The 18,247-nt window shown below is 45.7% G+C and overlaps 1 protein-coding gene across 3 annotated transcripts in view; it reads right to left on the reverse strand.

Annotated features, from left to right (window-relative positions):
• The window catches only part of MATN4 (matrilin 4), a 62,404-nt gene that overhangs the window by 1,954 nt on the left and 42,203 nt on the right, over positions 1 to 18,247 (reverse strand). For all 3 annotated transcript variants that reach the window (XM_053247137.1, XM_053247138.1, XM_053247139.1), the window contains exons 3-10: positions 17,314 to 17,883; positions 15,041 to 15,163; positions 13,803 to 13,925; positions 12,561 to 12,683; positions 9,911 to 10,033; positions 7,638 to 8,051; positions 3,640 to 3,792; positions 986 to 1,090 (exon numbers count right to left, since the gene is read on the reverse strand). In XM_053247137.1, coding sequence (XP_053103112.1) covers positions 986 to 1,090; positions 3,640 to 3,792; positions 7,638 to 8,051; positions 9,911 to 10,033; positions 12,561 to 12,683; positions 13,803 to 13,925; positions 15,041 to 15,163; positions 17,314 to 17,883 — 1,734 coding nt within the window. The remainder of the gene's footprint in view (positions 1 to 985; positions 1,091 to 3,639; positions 3,793 to 7,637; positions 8,052 to 9,910; positions 10,034 to 12,560; positions 12,684 to 13,802; positions 13,926 to 15,040; positions 15,164 to 17,313; positions 17,884 to 18,247) is intronic.

Genomic DNA, 18,247 nt, shown 5'->3' on the forward strand with positions numbered 1-18,247 from the left:
CTCATGACTGTGGCTTCTGACATTACCTTTGCAGCACAGGAAGGGGCTAAGCTGCAGTAGGTCACTGATAAAGTAACATGCGGGGGGGGGCCTCTTCGAAACCAGCAGCAATCAGTTTGTCATGCATCACATTATGGGAATCTCCAAATACATACACACATAGACACACACATATATTCTGTTATTAACATTTTTGTTGCAATTAACTTCATTTGCAAGCAACATACTGTATATATTGATTTTGGGTTTTTAAACCATATTGCCTGTTTGTTACCTTTGTATTCTGCCTCCCCAACAAAGAAGCCTCAGAGTAGAACTAGATGTTGTATGAGCAAGTGTGTGGGCCCAACCCTGCCATGGCCAAGAAAATGGGAATGCAGGGTCGCAGGGGAAGATCAGCAGGATAATAGATTGACCCCTCTCATGACTACTGAGTCTCATTTGAAAATGCCCCTCAGGCTGCCCCCCACCTCCTGCTGGTTCACTTCTGGTTTTGAAGTCTGTCTGCTGGAAAGGAATTAAAAACTGCACTAGGGAAGACGGCTGCAGAGGAAAATCGACAGGTGGGGAAGGGTTAAGCATCCTCACCTGCTAACTCCCTTCCCCAATAACTGCTGCATTAGTGGAATGAATTGTTTCCTGAGAATACTACAGTCTTTTCTATGTCTGTTCCACCCTCAGAGTGGTATTGGACCCTAATAACAACAACACTGAAATTAGCGATAATGACTTGCCATTGCAACCCAAGAAATTTCATAGCAATGCCCGCACATCTGAATCCATCACTCTATCCACTGTGCCATATTCTCTCCTTTGAAAGCCTGCATTGCAATTACCTATATGTAACTCCTGAATGTTCAGCATGAGCTTTCCTGGAATACTCCACATGAGAATCAAAAGCCTGCCAAACAGGAAAGATAACTACATTCCTATTTAATTTGGCTCTCATAAAACACGCTCGGTGCACAATATTTCAAAAGGATATTTCTATCGGTGAGGTCTTCCAGGATGGCAAGAGTGTTTGACTGGAACTGTACAAGGGCCTCGCATTCACATGGATTACGGAATTCCGTTTCTCCTTTGCCCTCCTCTGAAACATCATCATAGTGCATTAGAAACATTACCACTGATTCTCTGTCAATACCCAACCAACCAGAGGCCACCTTTATAGCAGGGACCGGATGCAAACAGCACCGGGTGTCTTTTAGTGATCATCATGGGATAGAGGCACATATTTTAATCAGGGCCAGAGAAACCTAAGTTCACAAGAACATAAGAACAGCCCTGCTGGATCCTGCAGGGGCGTAGCTAGGTAATTTCAGACTCTGGACCTAATGGCCTTATGGGGGAACCTCCCTTTTTAGGAGGCCCCCCTTATCAATAAAAGTTCTCAAAGCAGTTTACATAGAAAGATCAAGGAATAAGATAAATTAATCGATAAATAATAGATAGATAAGAAGAGAGTGAAGAGGGAGTTGTCTGGCCAGCTAAACTCAAAGTTGTGGTTTAGTGAGAATCTTTCATCGCAATAAACAATGATCACCCTGCCCTGGATGCATGCCCTAACTTAAATCTTGCAGGTTGCAGCCACAGATATAAGAAACTTCTGCAGCAGCCTTTCGGGAGCGCAGCCCTTCGAGACACCAAAAGGGAGTCTAGGCATTGTAGTTCAGACCAGCTGCGCAAACTCAATCCCCATATTCTGAAGTGTTCAAAGGACCCCAAACCAACATTTGGGGAATTGGTTCAGATCGGGTCAGAACCGAACCCGACATTTGTGGGATCAGGTAGAACCTGATCCCGACATTTGCAAATGTGCACAGCCTTACTCTGTGGCTTGGGTTGAGGACTTTTTCAGTAGAACTCAGCCTTCCTCCAGAGAAAAGCCGGGGGCTCCCCACACACTAGGGAAGGGGTAGAGGGTTATGGGGGACTCCGGACTGGTGCCCGAAAGTCCAGCCTTAATGGCACCACAATATGCCTGATTAAGTGTACGCGTCCAAAATCTAATTCAAAGGTCAACATGAAGGGCAGCCCTCTGTCGATATTAGGACCTGCCAAGGCTGCTGCACAATTTGAAAGGCAATTTGTTGAAAGGTGATGAGGCTGCTATGGAATGACGTCAAGCCACTTCTGGGCAGCAGCTGCATGGTGCTCCTTTCGTTGTTTCCAATGGATGGAGGGCTGCCCAGCTGCCCAGAAGTGGTTTGGAGTCATTCCACAATTACTCCGCTGCCACTCCATTGGGCTGCCCATCATGTCAAATCAAGTTTTTGTTTTTTAAAAGACTAATAGGTGAAGATGGGCAGGGCCCCAGCCCAAACACTGCAACATGTCCATGTGATTGTTCATAATGATAAGAGAAATTAGGCCCATGTCTAGCAGGGGGCCCCGCTGGCCTTACTGGCTCTGACATTCCCTCGGCAGCCGAGGTCAGAGAGGCCCCAGGCGGGGCGGGCGGCTGGGCAGAGAGACCAAGGAGCCAGGCTGGAGGGGCCGGGGGCAGGGCGGGGCGAGTGAAGGAGGAGGTGGCAGCAGACAGAGGCACAGCTGATGGGGATCAGGGTGAGAGCAGCCTGAGATGGCAGGGCGGAGGTCCAATTAGTGGGACTAATTAGCCTCAGTTGTCAGGAGGGATTTCAGGCAGGCTCAGCCAGTGAAGAGGGGCACTTGGAGCGTGAGTGGTGGAGGCCTCCAGAGAGAGACTGACACAGTGGAGGACTCGGGTGAACCAAATCCCTCCCCTCACAAACTCTCAGGCCCTGCCTGTGGGAGGTGAGAGGGAGAAGTAAACAAGAGAATGGCTGTGGAGAGGCCAGTGTCATTCTCATGTTATGTTCAGCCCTCGTACAACGAGTGTACAGTGTACACAGGTACAGATCTGTACACAGGCACAAGTCATTCCCGTGTTATGCTGAATGCAGGTGCAGAAGTACACTTCCTGCCTGTACCATGCATTTGCAGGGCCTATATCCAGGTTCACTTTTAAAATGAACACAGATACAGTCATTCCACAAGCACAAACAAACGGACAGGCATCTGTACACGTGTGCAGCATAATGTCTGGATCGGGCAAACGTGGTGATATTCATGGCTTACATATCATGCAGACAGCCACGCATCCAAAAGGGATGCAATCTCACTGGCTCCATGGCACTCACAGTGCGGCTCCTCTGTGTAAATGGAGCATTGTGTCAGAGCAGCTGCAACTGACTCCCATCATTTCCAATAGGAGTTGGTCACAACACACAGTGGAGCCCCTGCCATTGCCAGGAGTGTCCTTGCACTGTGGAGTGCCATGGAGCCAGTGAGATTGCATCCCACTTGCAGGGGGGCATGGCTAGCTGGCAGTATGTAAGTCACTATCTTCTTAGGAGGACACCAAATTTAATGCTAAACAATCTGGATGTGAACTCTTAGCTGAGACAGGACACAGGATTAGGAGCAGAATGAACAACTTACGGGATTTATTGGAACATGTCACTCAAATATTAGATTGCACAGGCATACCCTATCCTTGGCTCTCCAGCTGTTACTCAGATTTACTGCAGCTGGGGAAGATGGAAGCTGTAGTTCAGCAACATCTGGAGAGCCAAGGTTGCCTACCCTGTCCTCAGTCCCACTTATCTCTCCACTTACCAGGGCAGATGTTGAGTTTAAGATTGTCGACAATGTGAGTCATGGTGTTGAAATCCGCAGAGTATGAAAAGTGCTGATCAATTGGCTCAGAGGCAATTGCTCTCAGTTCTTCCTCAACAGCTTTACCAACACCAACTGCAAACATGACGATTCCTGCAGATGCAGCAATACACGGTGGATCAAGGTTTAGGTCAGTCAAGAGGGCAAGCAGGTCTTTGTAGAATTCCGGCTAGCCATGTAGTTTGGATCTTAATACCAAGTGCGTTGGAATGGTGTTCATGCTGCAGGAAGATCCTGGCAGCGAAGTTTTAAACATAAGTTCAGCCACAAATGTTATATTGATGAGGGCACATGGGAAACTTTGGGACTGCCATCATCCTAGCTGCTGGTTTAGAAGGAGAATTTGCCTTGTGATGGGGCCGTAGGCTATAGCTTAATGGTAGAGCATCTGCTTTACATGCAGAAGGTTCTAGGTTCAATCCGTGGCATCTCCTGCAGGTAGGGCTGGGAAAGACCTTGGAGAGCCACTGCCAGTCAGCCTAGATAACACTGAGCTAGATGGAGTAAGCCACCTAATGGCACAGTGGGGAAGTAACTTGCCTAGGGAGCAAGAGGTTACTGGTTCGAATCCCCGCTGGTATGTTTCCCAGACTATGGGAAACACCTATATCAGGCAGAAGCTATATAGGAAGATACTGAAAGGCATCATCTCATACTGTGTGCGAGAGGGCAATGGTAAACACCTCCTGTATTCTACCAAAGGCACCCACAGGGCTCTGTGGTTACCAGGAATCGACACTGACACGACAGCACAACTTTACTTTAGATGGAGTAAGAGTTGGTATAAGGCAGCTTCCTCCATTCCTCTGTTCCGTTCCATCTAATATTAAGAGCCAAAACTGAACCAAACAAGGTCTACAGAGTTTACAACATTCACTTCACTTGCTCACATGCTCTGATGTGAGCCAAGACAAAGCAAGCACTCGCATCTTTCCCTCCACGGATGAAAGAACAACATGGTGAGGATGATTTTAAAGTGAGAAATTACCAGAGGGGGAAGGATTTAGCAACCTCCTGTAAGGGTTAAGGGAGGCTGTTTAACCCTTTCTCCTCTGGTAATTCCGCCCCTCCTTCCCTCTAATCTGAATCACAGCCTACCAATAGATTTTGTTTTTTTTAAAACACACAAAAGAAATGAACCCTAGAATTCCATATAATGTGCAGTTTGAGCCTCAGTTTGTGACTAGAGTCAGTGCTCATTGCTGGAACACTGCTAAGATCATTAGCTGGATTTCCCATGTAGTTTTCAACATCTGAAAAACTAATTCTTGTGCTTTTTTGAAAGTGAGGTGTGGGGAGAGAGACAAATTTATATTCAACTGAATAAATGTACATCAGCATTTTAAACTTATTTTTAAAAGGTGGCCAGCCTAGCTGAATCATATGACTGTTGAATCAGCATTCAGTTCACTGGCCAATCAATGGTTATTTTCTTCCTCCATGGGGGGTGGATTACTGTGGGTCCTGATTGGTATGTACATTTGTATGCACCCAGGACTTTTGCTGCTGTTCCCATGAGCAGTGGATGAGGTTCACTTAAAAACTCCTTTGCCTGTGTCTTGGAAAGAGTGGCTGAAATTCATAATTGGAGGACTCTGCCAAAGCCTCTGCTGAGGACAGGGCTCAAGTTCCCTTTGCTGTGCCTCAGCATCTGTAGACGGTGAACTGCATAACAAGGAAAATATTTCGGGATTGGGATTATCCTAGGGACCAGATGAGAAGCGCTCAAAGGCTGGATTGGGTCTCAGGGTACAAATGCACTATTGACAATTTAGATCAGGGCTGCACAACTTCAACCCTACAGCTGTTGGGTAGCAGTCACATCATCCCTGACTACTGGCCACTCTGGTTGCTTATCAAAGCTAACCTAGACAGTTAATTGCAAGAGGAACTGCAGAATGGGGAGTGTGAAATTAAGCTATCTCTGGCTTAATGGAATATCATAACTAGCCTATTCTTCCTATTATGCCTCCATAGGTAAGAAAGGACAAGTCTAGAAATCTGGACACAGATGACTGAATCACAGAAAAAGACAGCTTGGATGATAAGTAAGCAAGACATTCCAGACATAACACTGGCAAAAGATGAAACCTTCCCCCCCTTTTTTTGCCCTTCCTTGTTTTGGGTTTAGCTGTAAAACCAACGCTTCCTGTATTCTTCTGGGCAGAGATCAGAAAGGCCACTGTTCCTTCATTTCTCCTCTCTTAGAGTTAAATAACTGGTCAAGAAGGAGCACAATGGTTTTGTAGGCACTGTAATCTGAGTCTCCTTTGTACTTTCTCTCTGGCAATAACAGGAGGAAACTAGAGCATTCACTAATTAGCCACAAATTCCTGACACTGCCCAGAAGCAGATCAATTGGCTGGAGTGCTCCAGCTAAGTTTTGTTTCACTTGCCAACAGTGGGGGAGTTTTCAGCCAGGCTTCTTTGCCCACACCAGGAAAGGAAGGCACTGCCATCTCAGAGAAGTCTGCCTAACCGTAACATGGGCTGCATTCACACATAACCAATGGACCCACAGTTCCATTCCCCGCCCCGCTCTCCTGTTCACATCTGGACATAACGGAGAGGAGGCTCTCTGCAGTCAGAAAGACTGCAGAGTGGAGAGGGAACTGGTTGTGCAGGCTTCCTTCTTGCATGAAGAACAGCCTGCACAGCCAATCACAATCAGAGAGAGGGAGGAGCTTCCTCCCTCAACTCCAATTTCCAACAGCCCAGCCTGCAGTTCCGCATTCAGACATACTGCAGGCAACTGTTAACCTTGAGTAGGAGCGACAAAACTCACTACAAAACTCACTACAACCAAGCTCATATTGGAGTTTGGAAAGCAGAACCTCGGGTCGCTTTCCATGCGGGACCAGAATTTCAAGCTTTCAGACATACAGGTTTAGCAACCCATGGCCCCTTCAACTCTGGTTTACCGTTACATGCAAATGGGACCACAGTTTAGGGCCTATCTAACCACAGTGATTTTTGAAAATGACTACCCCAGTAGAGGTGGAAAATAGGTGATAGCATTGTTGCACTTACACCTTTCTCTGTGTTATCACCAAACAGTTAGGGTAAAGTTGCAGTCATCTTTGCACAGAGGAAAGGGTGAGGGTCAGAGTTAGGGTAACAATGAACAAACTGCTGTACTCTCCCCTTGGAGTAATCTTTGGAGGACCTTCCTGCCAATTTTCATTTCTATTCCTCTGACAACATTGATAAAATTTCATAGTAGTTTTTAAAATGTTTTTAAAACATTTAAATGCTTTAAAAACACCATTGCAAATTTTGCTGCTGCAGGCCTGATGGTCAGGACAATAAAAGCACAATAACACATTGAAAGTTGAAAGCATTGTAATGTTATCACCTATTTTCTATCTCTAGGGATGTTGACCTTGTAAAAAATCACAACAAGCATTGTTCCCCGCAAATGGTGCCACCACCCCAGCTGGTCTTGTGGTAGCAAGCATGACTTGTCCCCCTAGCTAAGCAGGGTCTGCTCTGGTTGCATCTGAATGGGAGACTTGATGTGTGAGCACTGCAAGATATTCCCCTCAGGTGATGGAGCCACTCTGGGAAGAGCAGAAGGTTTCAGGTTCCCTCCTTGACTTCTCCTAGAGAGGACTGAGAGAGATTCCTGCCTGCAACCTTGGAGAAGCTGCTGCCAGTATATGTAGACAATACTGAGCTAGATGGACCTATGGTATGACTCAGTATGTGGCAGCTTCCTATGTTCCTATTACCATTGGCTGGGTAACCAGGCTCTCACGGACATTAAGTAACTAAGAATTTAATACCTAGAAAAACTGAGCTGTACAGAAAAATGAACACACTCAGGGAACATAGTGTTTTAACACAGCAAAGACATCCAGAGAACAACCATGTTTTAAACAGCACAGCTGAAGGGATATGAATAAAAGCTTTGTGACACCCACACCACCTTTCCTTACCTGATTCCTTTGCTCTTCTGGCCCATTCTGAGATATCATCTTGAGAGCGCCCATCAGTGAAGACCAGGCCAATCCTGGGCACATGCTGGGAGAGAGGCCTGGCCCCTTCAGCCTCAGAGAAGCTGTGCTCCACCATGTGCTTGAGAGCCAGGCCAGTCATGGTGCCCTTCTCCATGTACTGCACCCTCTGGACTGCCTTCTTGACATCGGCTGCTGTCGTGAATTTGTTGAGTGGGAACTCTGTGCGCACACGGCTGGAGTACTGGACCAGCCCCACGCGGGTGCCATGAGGAGACACATCCAGGAAGTCTACAATCTGGTTTACAAACTGCTTCACCAGCTCAAAGTTCTGAGGCCGGACACTCTTGGAGCCATCAATCACCAGCACCAAGTCAATGTGTCCAGCTTTGCACTCTGCAACCCAAAGAGAAAAGGAAACTCAGCTGAGACAACATGAGCCTTGCTGACCCTGCAAAAAGCCAGGAGTTCCTATGGAGGTTAGGCCAACACCCTCGGGTTCCCAAGAGACCCATCTGAGCCCTCTTAAAGTTCTGAGAATCCCAGTTTCTCAGAGTTGCCTCCCATCCCTGCAGTTCTTAGTCACCCTTCCTCAGGCCTTGTCATGGCTCAGACTTCAGAATCAGAAGAATCAGAGCAGGAGGACTCGCCTGCTAGGGAGCCACAGCAACAAGAATTGGCAGAGAAACCAGACTCTGGAGCTGAACATTCTCAACAGCTGCCAGACTTGGTTTCTGATGAGGAAGAGCCTGGGATTTCTCCTGTATTGAGACGACATATCAAGAGACAGGCTCAGTGGGACTCACGCAGGTGCAGGAGATCACAAGAAAGAAAGCCAAACTGCTGACTCAGGGAAGCCTGATTGGTTGTTGGTTCTGCGGAACCATATATATTCAACAGTCTTCCATAGCTGAGTTGCTGTTTGCAACTTCGCTGGCAGCTTATAGTATGCTCCTGCATATTATATATTTTACGTGTTCCAGTTTGTCTTGTCTGTACTTCCCTGCATTGTTCCCTTTATTCCTTGTTCTGTGTCCTTCGCTTGTTTCATTCCTTGTTTTGTCCTTTCCTTCCACTTATTACTCAGTTATTGTTAGAGTGGGGTACCTAGTTTCAGTTCAGGGGACTTTATTCATTTACTGTTTTCTTTGCGAGCCTTTTATTTTCCTTCATCCAGTTTCACTGCTGCTTTCTGTTTACTTTGATGGGGTTGTAAATCCTGTAGGGTTAGCCGGGATATCAGTTCATTTGATGAACCCTAATTCCAGAGACTGCCGGATATACAGTATGCCATGTAAGAACACTTTTTCCCCTGAGGATCTTGTCCTTCCCCTCCCAGAGTCTTCCCAAATTAGCCCTCTGTCATAACCTTGAATCAGCTGGGATAGGAGGATTTGTGCACTGGAGGGGCAGGGTATAAATATTTTACATAAATAAAAAATAACTAATAATTACTGATAATTTATTGATTGTCTGATAATTACTTATAATTAATTGATCAGTAATAATTACTGATTGGCTGTTACCTATGCTATCACCAAGGAGCCTTCTCTCACCCCCAGAGCAGATGTGTATTTTTAAAAAAGCTTCTGAAGTTATTTTTATATAAAGTGTTAACTGCAGTCAACACTTTTTTTTAAGTCTCGACTGCACATCTTCTCATTCTCTCACCGCATTTCCCATTTCTCACTTTTATGCAGCAGAGCTGGAGTCTCCGAAGCCACTATTATCCACCCCAGCACATTCAGCCTAGTAATATCCAGCAAATGATGCATTCCTCATCATGTCCCGTTCCTAACTAATCATGGGACTTCTGTGATACGCTAAATGTAAGTTCCTATTGTATTTTCAAAGCAGAATAACATCTCTAAATATATGTTCAGTTTTAAAATGTCCCAGGAAGAGTGGGTGGTGAGGATCAAACCACCACCTCGTCTGTCTGTCCGAAATCATCTTTGTGGATATGGTTTCATGGTTGGGAACAGTTGGAGGCACTGTTCCCTCTAAGACGTGCGCAAATGTGCACGCTCAAGTTTTTGGATGTCCACTCAGTTCATTTTAGATCCCGCTCAGATTGAATCAGGAAGGCCCCATTCTGAATGCATGTGCGCACACACTGCCTCGATACCGCCACCCAGAACAAAACTCATTCCGCACAGAGATGAAAAAAAAATTAGAGGGACCACTGGTTGGAGGTTCATTAAACATTCATGTTTCAAGAGCACTCCTGATTGAGCATAACCCTTGATACTCACTGTTGCATGTCTTCTTGTCCGCCTGGAGCTGCTGACCCTCTGGGCATACACAGTGGTAAGAGCCTGTGGTGCTGACACACTTAAATTCACACCCATGTTCTACAGTATTGCACAGGTCACTGGCTGAAATACAAATAAAAGGGATAACTTATTCAAAGTGCGTAAGTTATCTTATGCACAAAGTGTATTGGAGAAGGAGAACTGGTCCTGTGGTAGCAGCCATGAATTGTTCCTTTGCTAAGCAGGGTCCATGCTGGTTTGCATTGGGATGGATGACTACATTTGAGCACTGTCTGCTATAAGATATTCCCATTAGGGGCTGGGGCCATAGCTCAGTGGTAGAGCTTATGCTTGCATGCAGAAGATCTCAGGTTTACTCCCTGGCATCTCCAGGTAGGGCTGGGAGGAACATAAGAACATGCCCTGCTGAGTCCAACCCAAGGCCTATCTAATCCAGCATCCTGTTTCACACAGTAACCCACTAGATGCCTCTGGGATGTACACAGGCAAGAGCTGAGAGCATGTCCTCTCTCCTGCTGTTGCTCCCCTGCAACTGGCATTTGCAGGCATCTTGCCTCTGAGGCTGGAGATGGCCTATAGCCCTCAGACTAGTAGCCATTGATAGACCTCTCCTCCATGAAGTTATCTAAGCATATCTTAAAGCCATCCAGGCTGGTGGCTGTCACATCTTGTGGAAGAGAATTTCTTTGGTTAATTATGCATTGTGAAAAAGTACTTCCTTCTGTCAGCCCTAAATTTCTTGGCAATCAGTTTCATGGGATGGCCCCTGATTCTAGTGTTATGTGAGAGAGGGGGGGAAATTCTCTCTCTACATACCATGCATAATTTTATAGACCTCTATCATGTCACCCTCAGTCATCTTTTTTCTAAACTAAAAAGCCCCGGATGCTGTAGTCTTGCCTCATAGGGAAGGTACTCCAGGCCCCTGATCATCTTGGTTGCCCTCTTCTGCACCTTCTCCAGTTCTACAATGTCTTTCTGAATATATGGTGACCAGAACCGTACAGAGTACTCCAAATGTGGCCACACCATAGATTTGTATAAGGGCATTATGATAGTAACAGTTTTATTTTCAGTCCCCTTCCTAATGATTCGAAGCATGGAATTGGCCTTTTTCATAGTACCTGCACATCGTGTTGACACTTTCAACTAGCTATCCACCACGACCCCATCAGCGAATATGGGAAGTTGGGTGTTTTTGCTCCAATATGCATCATTTTACACTTGCTAACAATAAACCACATCTGCCATTTTGTTGCCTACTCCGCCAGATTGAAGAGATCCTTTTGGAACTTCTCACAATCTGTTTTGGATTTCACTACCCTAAATAGTTTGGTGTCATCTGCAAATTTGGCCACCTCGCTGCTTACCCCAAATTCTAGATCATTTATAAATAAATTTAAAAGCACTGATCCCAGTACAGATCTCTGGGGGACCCCACTTCTTACTTCCATCCATTGTGAAAACGCTCCATTTATACCTACCCCTGTTTCCTATCCTTCAACCAGAGACTTCTGCCTGAAACTTTGGAGAGCTTCTGCTAATCATTGTAGACAATACTGAGCTAGATGGACCAATGGTTTGGCTCAGTATATGGCAGCTTCCTACATTCATATGTTCCTATGATTCCGCTAGACAGAGAATGACGAAGCCATATGGTGAAGACCCAGCTCCCTCCATGATCTACCAAAGAAAAGTTAGTAAGGAGTTTCTAACTCTCTGGACCTTTCATTTTTATCTTTAATTCTACATTCAGTGCTGGTCCATCCAGAGCTAGTACTGAAATACCCCACCTCTACCCCATGGATAGTGGAGGGAGTGGAAATCAGCCTCCCCTGATGTACGAATTGCGAGGATGGTATCTTCTGAATATGCCCTTTTTCTAAGAAACTTAGAAAACTTATTGCAAAGCAAATACGAAACAACAAAATAAGCATTTCTCACACTTGATAATGACACCATACAAAACAATCTTCAATAATCCATGGACAAATTCATGGAGGAAAAGTCTATCAATGGCTAATTAGTCATGACTGCTAGATGTGAACCCCAGGCTCAGAGAAAAGTTGCAGGGGAGCAACAGCAAAGGAGGGGCCCTGTTTCCTCTCTCTTGCTACAGATATCCCAGAGGCATTTGGTTGACCAATGTGGAAAACTAGGTGCTGGACTAAATAGCCCTTGGGCCTGATCCAGCAGGACTCTTCTTATATCCTTACATAGGAAGCTGCCATTTATTGAGTCAGACCATTGGTCCATCTAGCTCAGTATTGTGTACACAGACTGGCAGTGGCTTCTCCAAAGTTGCAGGCAGAAATCTCTCTCAGGCCTATCTTGAGAAGTCAGGGAGGGAACTTGCAACCTTCTGCTCTTCCCAGAGCGGCTCCATCCCCTAAAGCAGGGATTCTCAACGTGTGGGTCCCCAGATGTAATTGGACTTCAACTCCCATAATTCCCAACCAAAGGCCGCTGGGGATTATGGGAGTTGAAGTCCAATAACATCTGGGGACCCACACGTTGAGAAACCCTGCCCTAAAGGGAATATCTTTCAGGGCTCACACATCAAGTCTCCCATTCAAATGCAACCAAATGCAGCTCTTGTGTGTCACAGGTATGCACATACAAAACTTACCCTGGCATGACCTGCCATCAGCCTGAAGAGTGTAGCCATCACGGCAGCGGCAATAGTATCCGTTCAGGATGTTCACACACTCGTGCTGGCAACTGTGGTTGCCAAAACTGCAGAAATTGATCACTGAGAGAAAGAGATATTGAGAAATACTCTGTAAAGTTTGCCTTTGAAAGAAGATCATCCCATCTGAGATGGAACCATCTGCAATATCCATTTATTAGAATGGTGAGACTTCCTGTGAAATGCCTCCTGATCCCAGCTTTCATGTGCAGTGAGGGGTACTTTTTGATAGTCTGTTTTAATATGCAAGGCTAAAATAGATGTCATGTAGGAGATGACCATATCTTCCAACATGTTTTTTTCAAAACTTTAAAGGGGAGCAGGGAGGGGGAGGCTCCAATTTTAATCAGATCAGGAGCACAAATGGTAGAGAGCGTAACTCTTCCTCTCTGTGCTATTTTCCTGATCTAACAACTCTTAGTTTTGCTGGGTTGGGGGCGTGGAATATAGGTACCTGTATTATATTGATATTATTAATTTTTTCTGCTGCAGGGCCAACAGCCGCTAGGGGGAGCCATTATGGCTGGAGAAAACCATGGGGAGATGATTAGCCCTTTCCCTTACAGACAGTAATGCTGCAAATTTGGCAATCCTGACCAAATGTTTTAAAGGGTTGTTTTGCTTTTGTTTTTAAACAGCTGGGAGAACTGATCATGGTTTTCCTGCATCACATAAGTTCTGGCCTGAATCTCCTCCATTGGCTGTGCTGCCATCAACAATTCTTTCGACTTAACACCTTCATTATATTCCATGCCAAGAATCTCAAACAGGCTCAGGCCAAATGAGCAAATTTCATGGAGATGAGTCTACTGTCAATATTTGTTTGCTTATTTGAGTAGTTTGTGGACTACCTTTCAGGCCAAAGCCTCTCAAAATGGCTTACAGAAAGTAAAAAATAGCAATAACCAGGCAGGCTTTTGCCTGTGGTTGCTGGTGGTTCTCAAAGCCTTAGCAGCACACGGGACCTTGCTCAGTATGTCAGCCACTATCCCTAATGACTGGAAGACCATTTAGACCTCTCTGATTCTGGAAGAATAATAGCTGGCTCTCCAGTCCAGCTGACTGAAAGGAAAAGGGAGTGCAAAAGAATCATACAAAGGCAGGAAACCCCTAGTGGGATGAGAGGTAGCGAGAAAGATCAACAGAATGCAAAGGAAGAGGCAGCAGATGGAGGTCACTTACTGCTGCATGTCTTCTTGTCCTGGTTGAGGTAATAGCCTGTCCGGCAACGGCAAGTGTAAGAGCCGTGAGAACTGACACACTGGTGCTCACAGCCATGTCTCCCATCAGCACAGGCATCAATGACTGCAGAGGTATAAAGAACACACAGCCCAGGCCTTAAACAAAGAGCTTTGCCCACCCTAGCCCTGGCATGCTGTCAGGGGACTCAGGGCTGGCTACTCACACTTGATAAGAAGCCACATTCAATCTCAACTCCCTATGCAAGTTTACCTGTACAATAGACATGTTCCCAAGAGCCACATTCACACACATCTGTATACGTTAGATGTACATTAAAATATATATATCTTAGGGGTATGCCAAAAAGATCCCAGGGCATGATGGAGCAACTTTGCTGAAACTAAATGGTCTGGATGAGTGATTGAATCAATCAATCACTAAATGGATCAGTGATTGGTTGTGAGACTGCCTGGGAACCCTATGTGTGCCATCTTGGCTCCATCATGGAAGAGAGGGATATAAATGCAATAAATAACTCATCATGGATGAAATGGTGAAAAGGCCAACCCTATCCAGTCAGGAACTCTGTCCTACACACCAGAGTTCCCAACCTTGAGTCCTCAGATGTTTTTGGACTACAACTCCCACCATCCTCAGCCACAATGATTTGGCCATTTGGGATGGTGGGAGTTGTAGTCTCACAACATCTGAAGACCTAAGATTGGGGACCCTTGTATACACCAGCATGGAGTCAGAAAGAAGAATTGGAGTGAATGCAGAGTTATTTTATTTTATTTTATTTATTTTATTAATAAATACCTTTCTATACCACCCAAAACGCAAGTTCAGTAATGCATCTGGAGCCACATTCTAGGCCTCTTTTTGTGTTTTGCTTTCTTGGATGCATACTTGGGATACGTTCTGGGTCTTCCTTTTCCCCAGCACAAATTTCTTTGCACAGGGATCCATACGCAGAGTAATACAATATTGGCTAGCAAATAACAATATCATATTCCACACTGGGACACAGTCTTTATGGGCCCAGATTACACAGAAGCTTCATTGTTGATTCTTCTGACTCACAAGTCAGCAACATAAATACAGTAAAATCAAATCCACATGTGTGCTTCTCATTGTAGACTCGGCTTAGGAACAAAGGAGAACTATTGTACAATTCGTTCCCCTGTACAGTTGTCTCACTGGTACAATATGTGAAACTAGTAATCTGTTCAACTTACTGGAGCATGTCTTCCCATCAGCGTTGAGCTTGTATCCTGGGTTACACTGACAATAGAAAGAGTCTGGGACACTGACACAGGTGTGCTGGCAGCCATGATCCATTTCTGTGCACATATCGACACCTGGAAGATGCATGTTAGTACACCATAAATAGGAATTCTCTGTTACGTTATACATGAGAAAAACAGATATGTTTGAGGGTGAAGAGAAATGTGACATTTTGAGAGCTGTGGGTCTATTTTGGAAACAACCTCACTACATATTTTTCTTCTTCGGGGCTGAGCTCTGGAAGAAACGTTCTGCAACAGAAGTTGGCTGTGGGTAGCATTGATTAGCTGGTGCCCATGCTGTCACCAGGGAGCCTTCTCTCACCCCCAGAGCAGATTTCTATTTCTTTAAAGGCTTCTGAAGCTATTTTTATATAAAGTGTTAACTGCAGATATCACTTAAGGGTGGGCACTTGCCTGAAGCATGTACAGGGAATAAAAACTTTAGCTGAACCACTGTATGATTCATTGGTGTGTATGTCTGTCAGTCAAAATGGAAGCTTGGAGGAAGCTGGAGTCATGCCGCAGCTAAAAGAACCCACTGTGAATTTGACTAGATTGATAAACAAAGACGGTATAAGGAGTTTGGAAACTTGTGAGGAATGGCTGAACTTTTTAAAATCACAGAAGAGACTGAGTTGTGTAAACCAGCATTTCTTAACCTTGGGCCCCCAGATGTTGTTGGACTACAACTCCCATCATCCTCAGTCACAAAGGCCATGACTGGGGATGATGGGAGTTGTAGTCTAAACACATCTGGGGGCCCAAGGTTAAGAAACCCTGGTGTAGACAATACTGTGCTAGATAGACAAAAGGTCTGAGGCAGCTTCCTTTGTTCCTAGAGTGCTTCCAGATTTATTTATTGGGGGGCGGGGGGGATAGACATTAACAGACTAGTTTGCTGCTGCTCCCTGCTGGTTGTTCTGTGAATCCACTTGGAAATTGTGCTTCCCTGACCAATGCTAGTTCAAACAGACTGATGGCCAACATCCCGGCTAAAGCTGTGCTGAGCAATGAACAAAGTTTGTTGTGCTTGTGCAATTACTGTCTTTGCACTAGCATAACACTAATCTGGAGTCTAAGCTCCAGTGCAACAGCCTTGTGCTGGTGCAATGACCTTGTGCAAGCACAGGTTTAGTCAGAATGTCAGCTAACAGTACATAGTTATTTAAACCAGAAATAGTTTCAAAGTGAATGGTGCAGTGATCGTAACACAAAACCACGGGCTTAGCATCTGCACAGCCAGCTGCACACCCAAGAGGGATGCGGGCTTTTTGGCTCAGCAGCACTCAGCAGCATGTGGATGCTTGTACTGATGGCTGGGGAAGCTCCGTGCATCCTAAGCAATGCATCAGAGCAGTTGCAATCTACTCCCATCATTTCCAGACTGCAGCTGCTCTGATGCAGCACTTAGGATGCATGGAACTTTCCCCCATTGTTGGTAGGAGTGTCCACGTGCTGCTGAGTGCCACGGAGCCAGAGAGCCAGCATCCCTCTTGGGTCCACAGCTGGTTGCATGGATCATAAGCCAGTGATAGTAGCACCAATCCTACCACCATGCTAACTGGATCTCTCTTCTGTGAGCTACTGCCCTTGACTTCTACTGTTTGCTTGTTTGTTTGTCTTTCAGATTTGTAGGCCGCCCCAGACTTCTATATCTGGGTGGGTTTGCAACAACATAAAATAGATTAAATATATGAAAACCTTAAAACAATTTAAAACCGCTAGGACTGTGCAAGCTGTTTGAACCAAAGAGAGGCTGTTGTCTGGCCACAGCCTTTATGAAAAAAAGTGCATTATGAGGAGGGATTTTTAAAGTATGTGGGTTAGGGAGAGGAAAATAGAAAAACAGGGGGCAGGGTTCGGGTTGTGCAAGAAGAAAGTAAAGACCAATGTTGATGGTGGTTTCTCCAAAGATAACGTTAAGTCAAAAGGTGGATCATGTCTCCCCATCCCTAATTCTCAAATATTTGAATATTTTTGAGGGAGTCACTGAAGCTCAGGGGAAAGCACCGGCTTTGCATGCAGAAGTCCCAGGTTCAATCCCTGGCAGCATCTCCAGATGTGGTTGGGGAAGACTCCTGCCTGAAAGCTTGGAGAGCTGCTGCCAGTCAGAGCAGACAATATTGAGCTGGATGGACCAACAGTGGGATTCAGGGAAAGGCAGTTTCCTATGGTCTTGCTTATAAACAGGCTCTGAGAGGTGACTTTGCCCCATCACTCACCACACAACTTGTCCTGGAACTGCTTGCCAAACTGTTGGATGAGGTCAAAGGACTCCACCAAGAATACGTGCTCCTCCAGTGGGGGAGTAGCCATGGCCCTCAAGGAGTTCATGTCTGCCCGCTGAACACCCACCGCATAGATTTCAATGCCAGCTGCTCGGGCTTGAGCAGCCACATCTGTCACACGGTCTTGGGGCCGCCCATCGGTCACAATCACAGCCACTCGAGGGATCTTCTTGTGCAGTGGGCGGGCCCCCTCCTGCGTGGTGAAAGCCACATTCATGGCATACTGGATGGCCAACCCTGTCATGGTGCCTTGGGCCAATGGGACAATGCTGTTGATGGCCTTCTCCATTTCAGCCCTAGTGAAATAGGACTTGAGGGAGAAGACATTCTGGACCTGGCTGGAGTACTGGATCACCCCGACCCGCGTGGCGTTGGGCCCTATATCCAGGTTATGAATGATGTCGATCATGAAGCGCCTCATGGTCTCAAATTCGAAGGGGCGGACACTGCGCGAGCTGTCGATCACAAAGACAATGTCCAGGGGACCTGTCTTACACTTGGCTCCTAGAGGAGGAAAAAATAAAGTGCTGAATGGGGTATAAAGCAGTATGGGGTGTCGGATTTGTGTTGTAGGGAAAGGATTTCAATGATACACATTATAACAGAGCAAGCATGTGTGAGAAGAACCAAGTGCCATTAAGAGTATCTTGAGAGAGACATTTAAGGTCTAAATACTTGTAAAGGTTCATTGGAAGTTACATAGTTGGATAGAAAGCCTGTGTCTTTGAACATTCTATGTCTTAGTAGTGCAAGAGCAGAGCAAGGAAGGACAAATATAAAATACAACAAACAGGTACAAAGAGGAGAGGAAGACATGAGAGTATCAGCCTACCAGTCAGAGAGAGAGAGAGAGAGAGAGAGAGAGAGA

The sequence above is a fragment of the Hemicordylus capensis genome, chromosome 4 (genome assembly GCF_027244095.1).
Source record: "Hemicordylus capensis ecotype Gifberg chromosome 4, rHemCap1.1.pri, whole genome shotgun sequence".
In the NCBI taxonomy this organism is placed as follows: Eukaryota; Metazoa; Chordata; class Lepidosauria; order Squamata; family Cordylidae; genus Hemicordylus; species Hemicordylus capensis.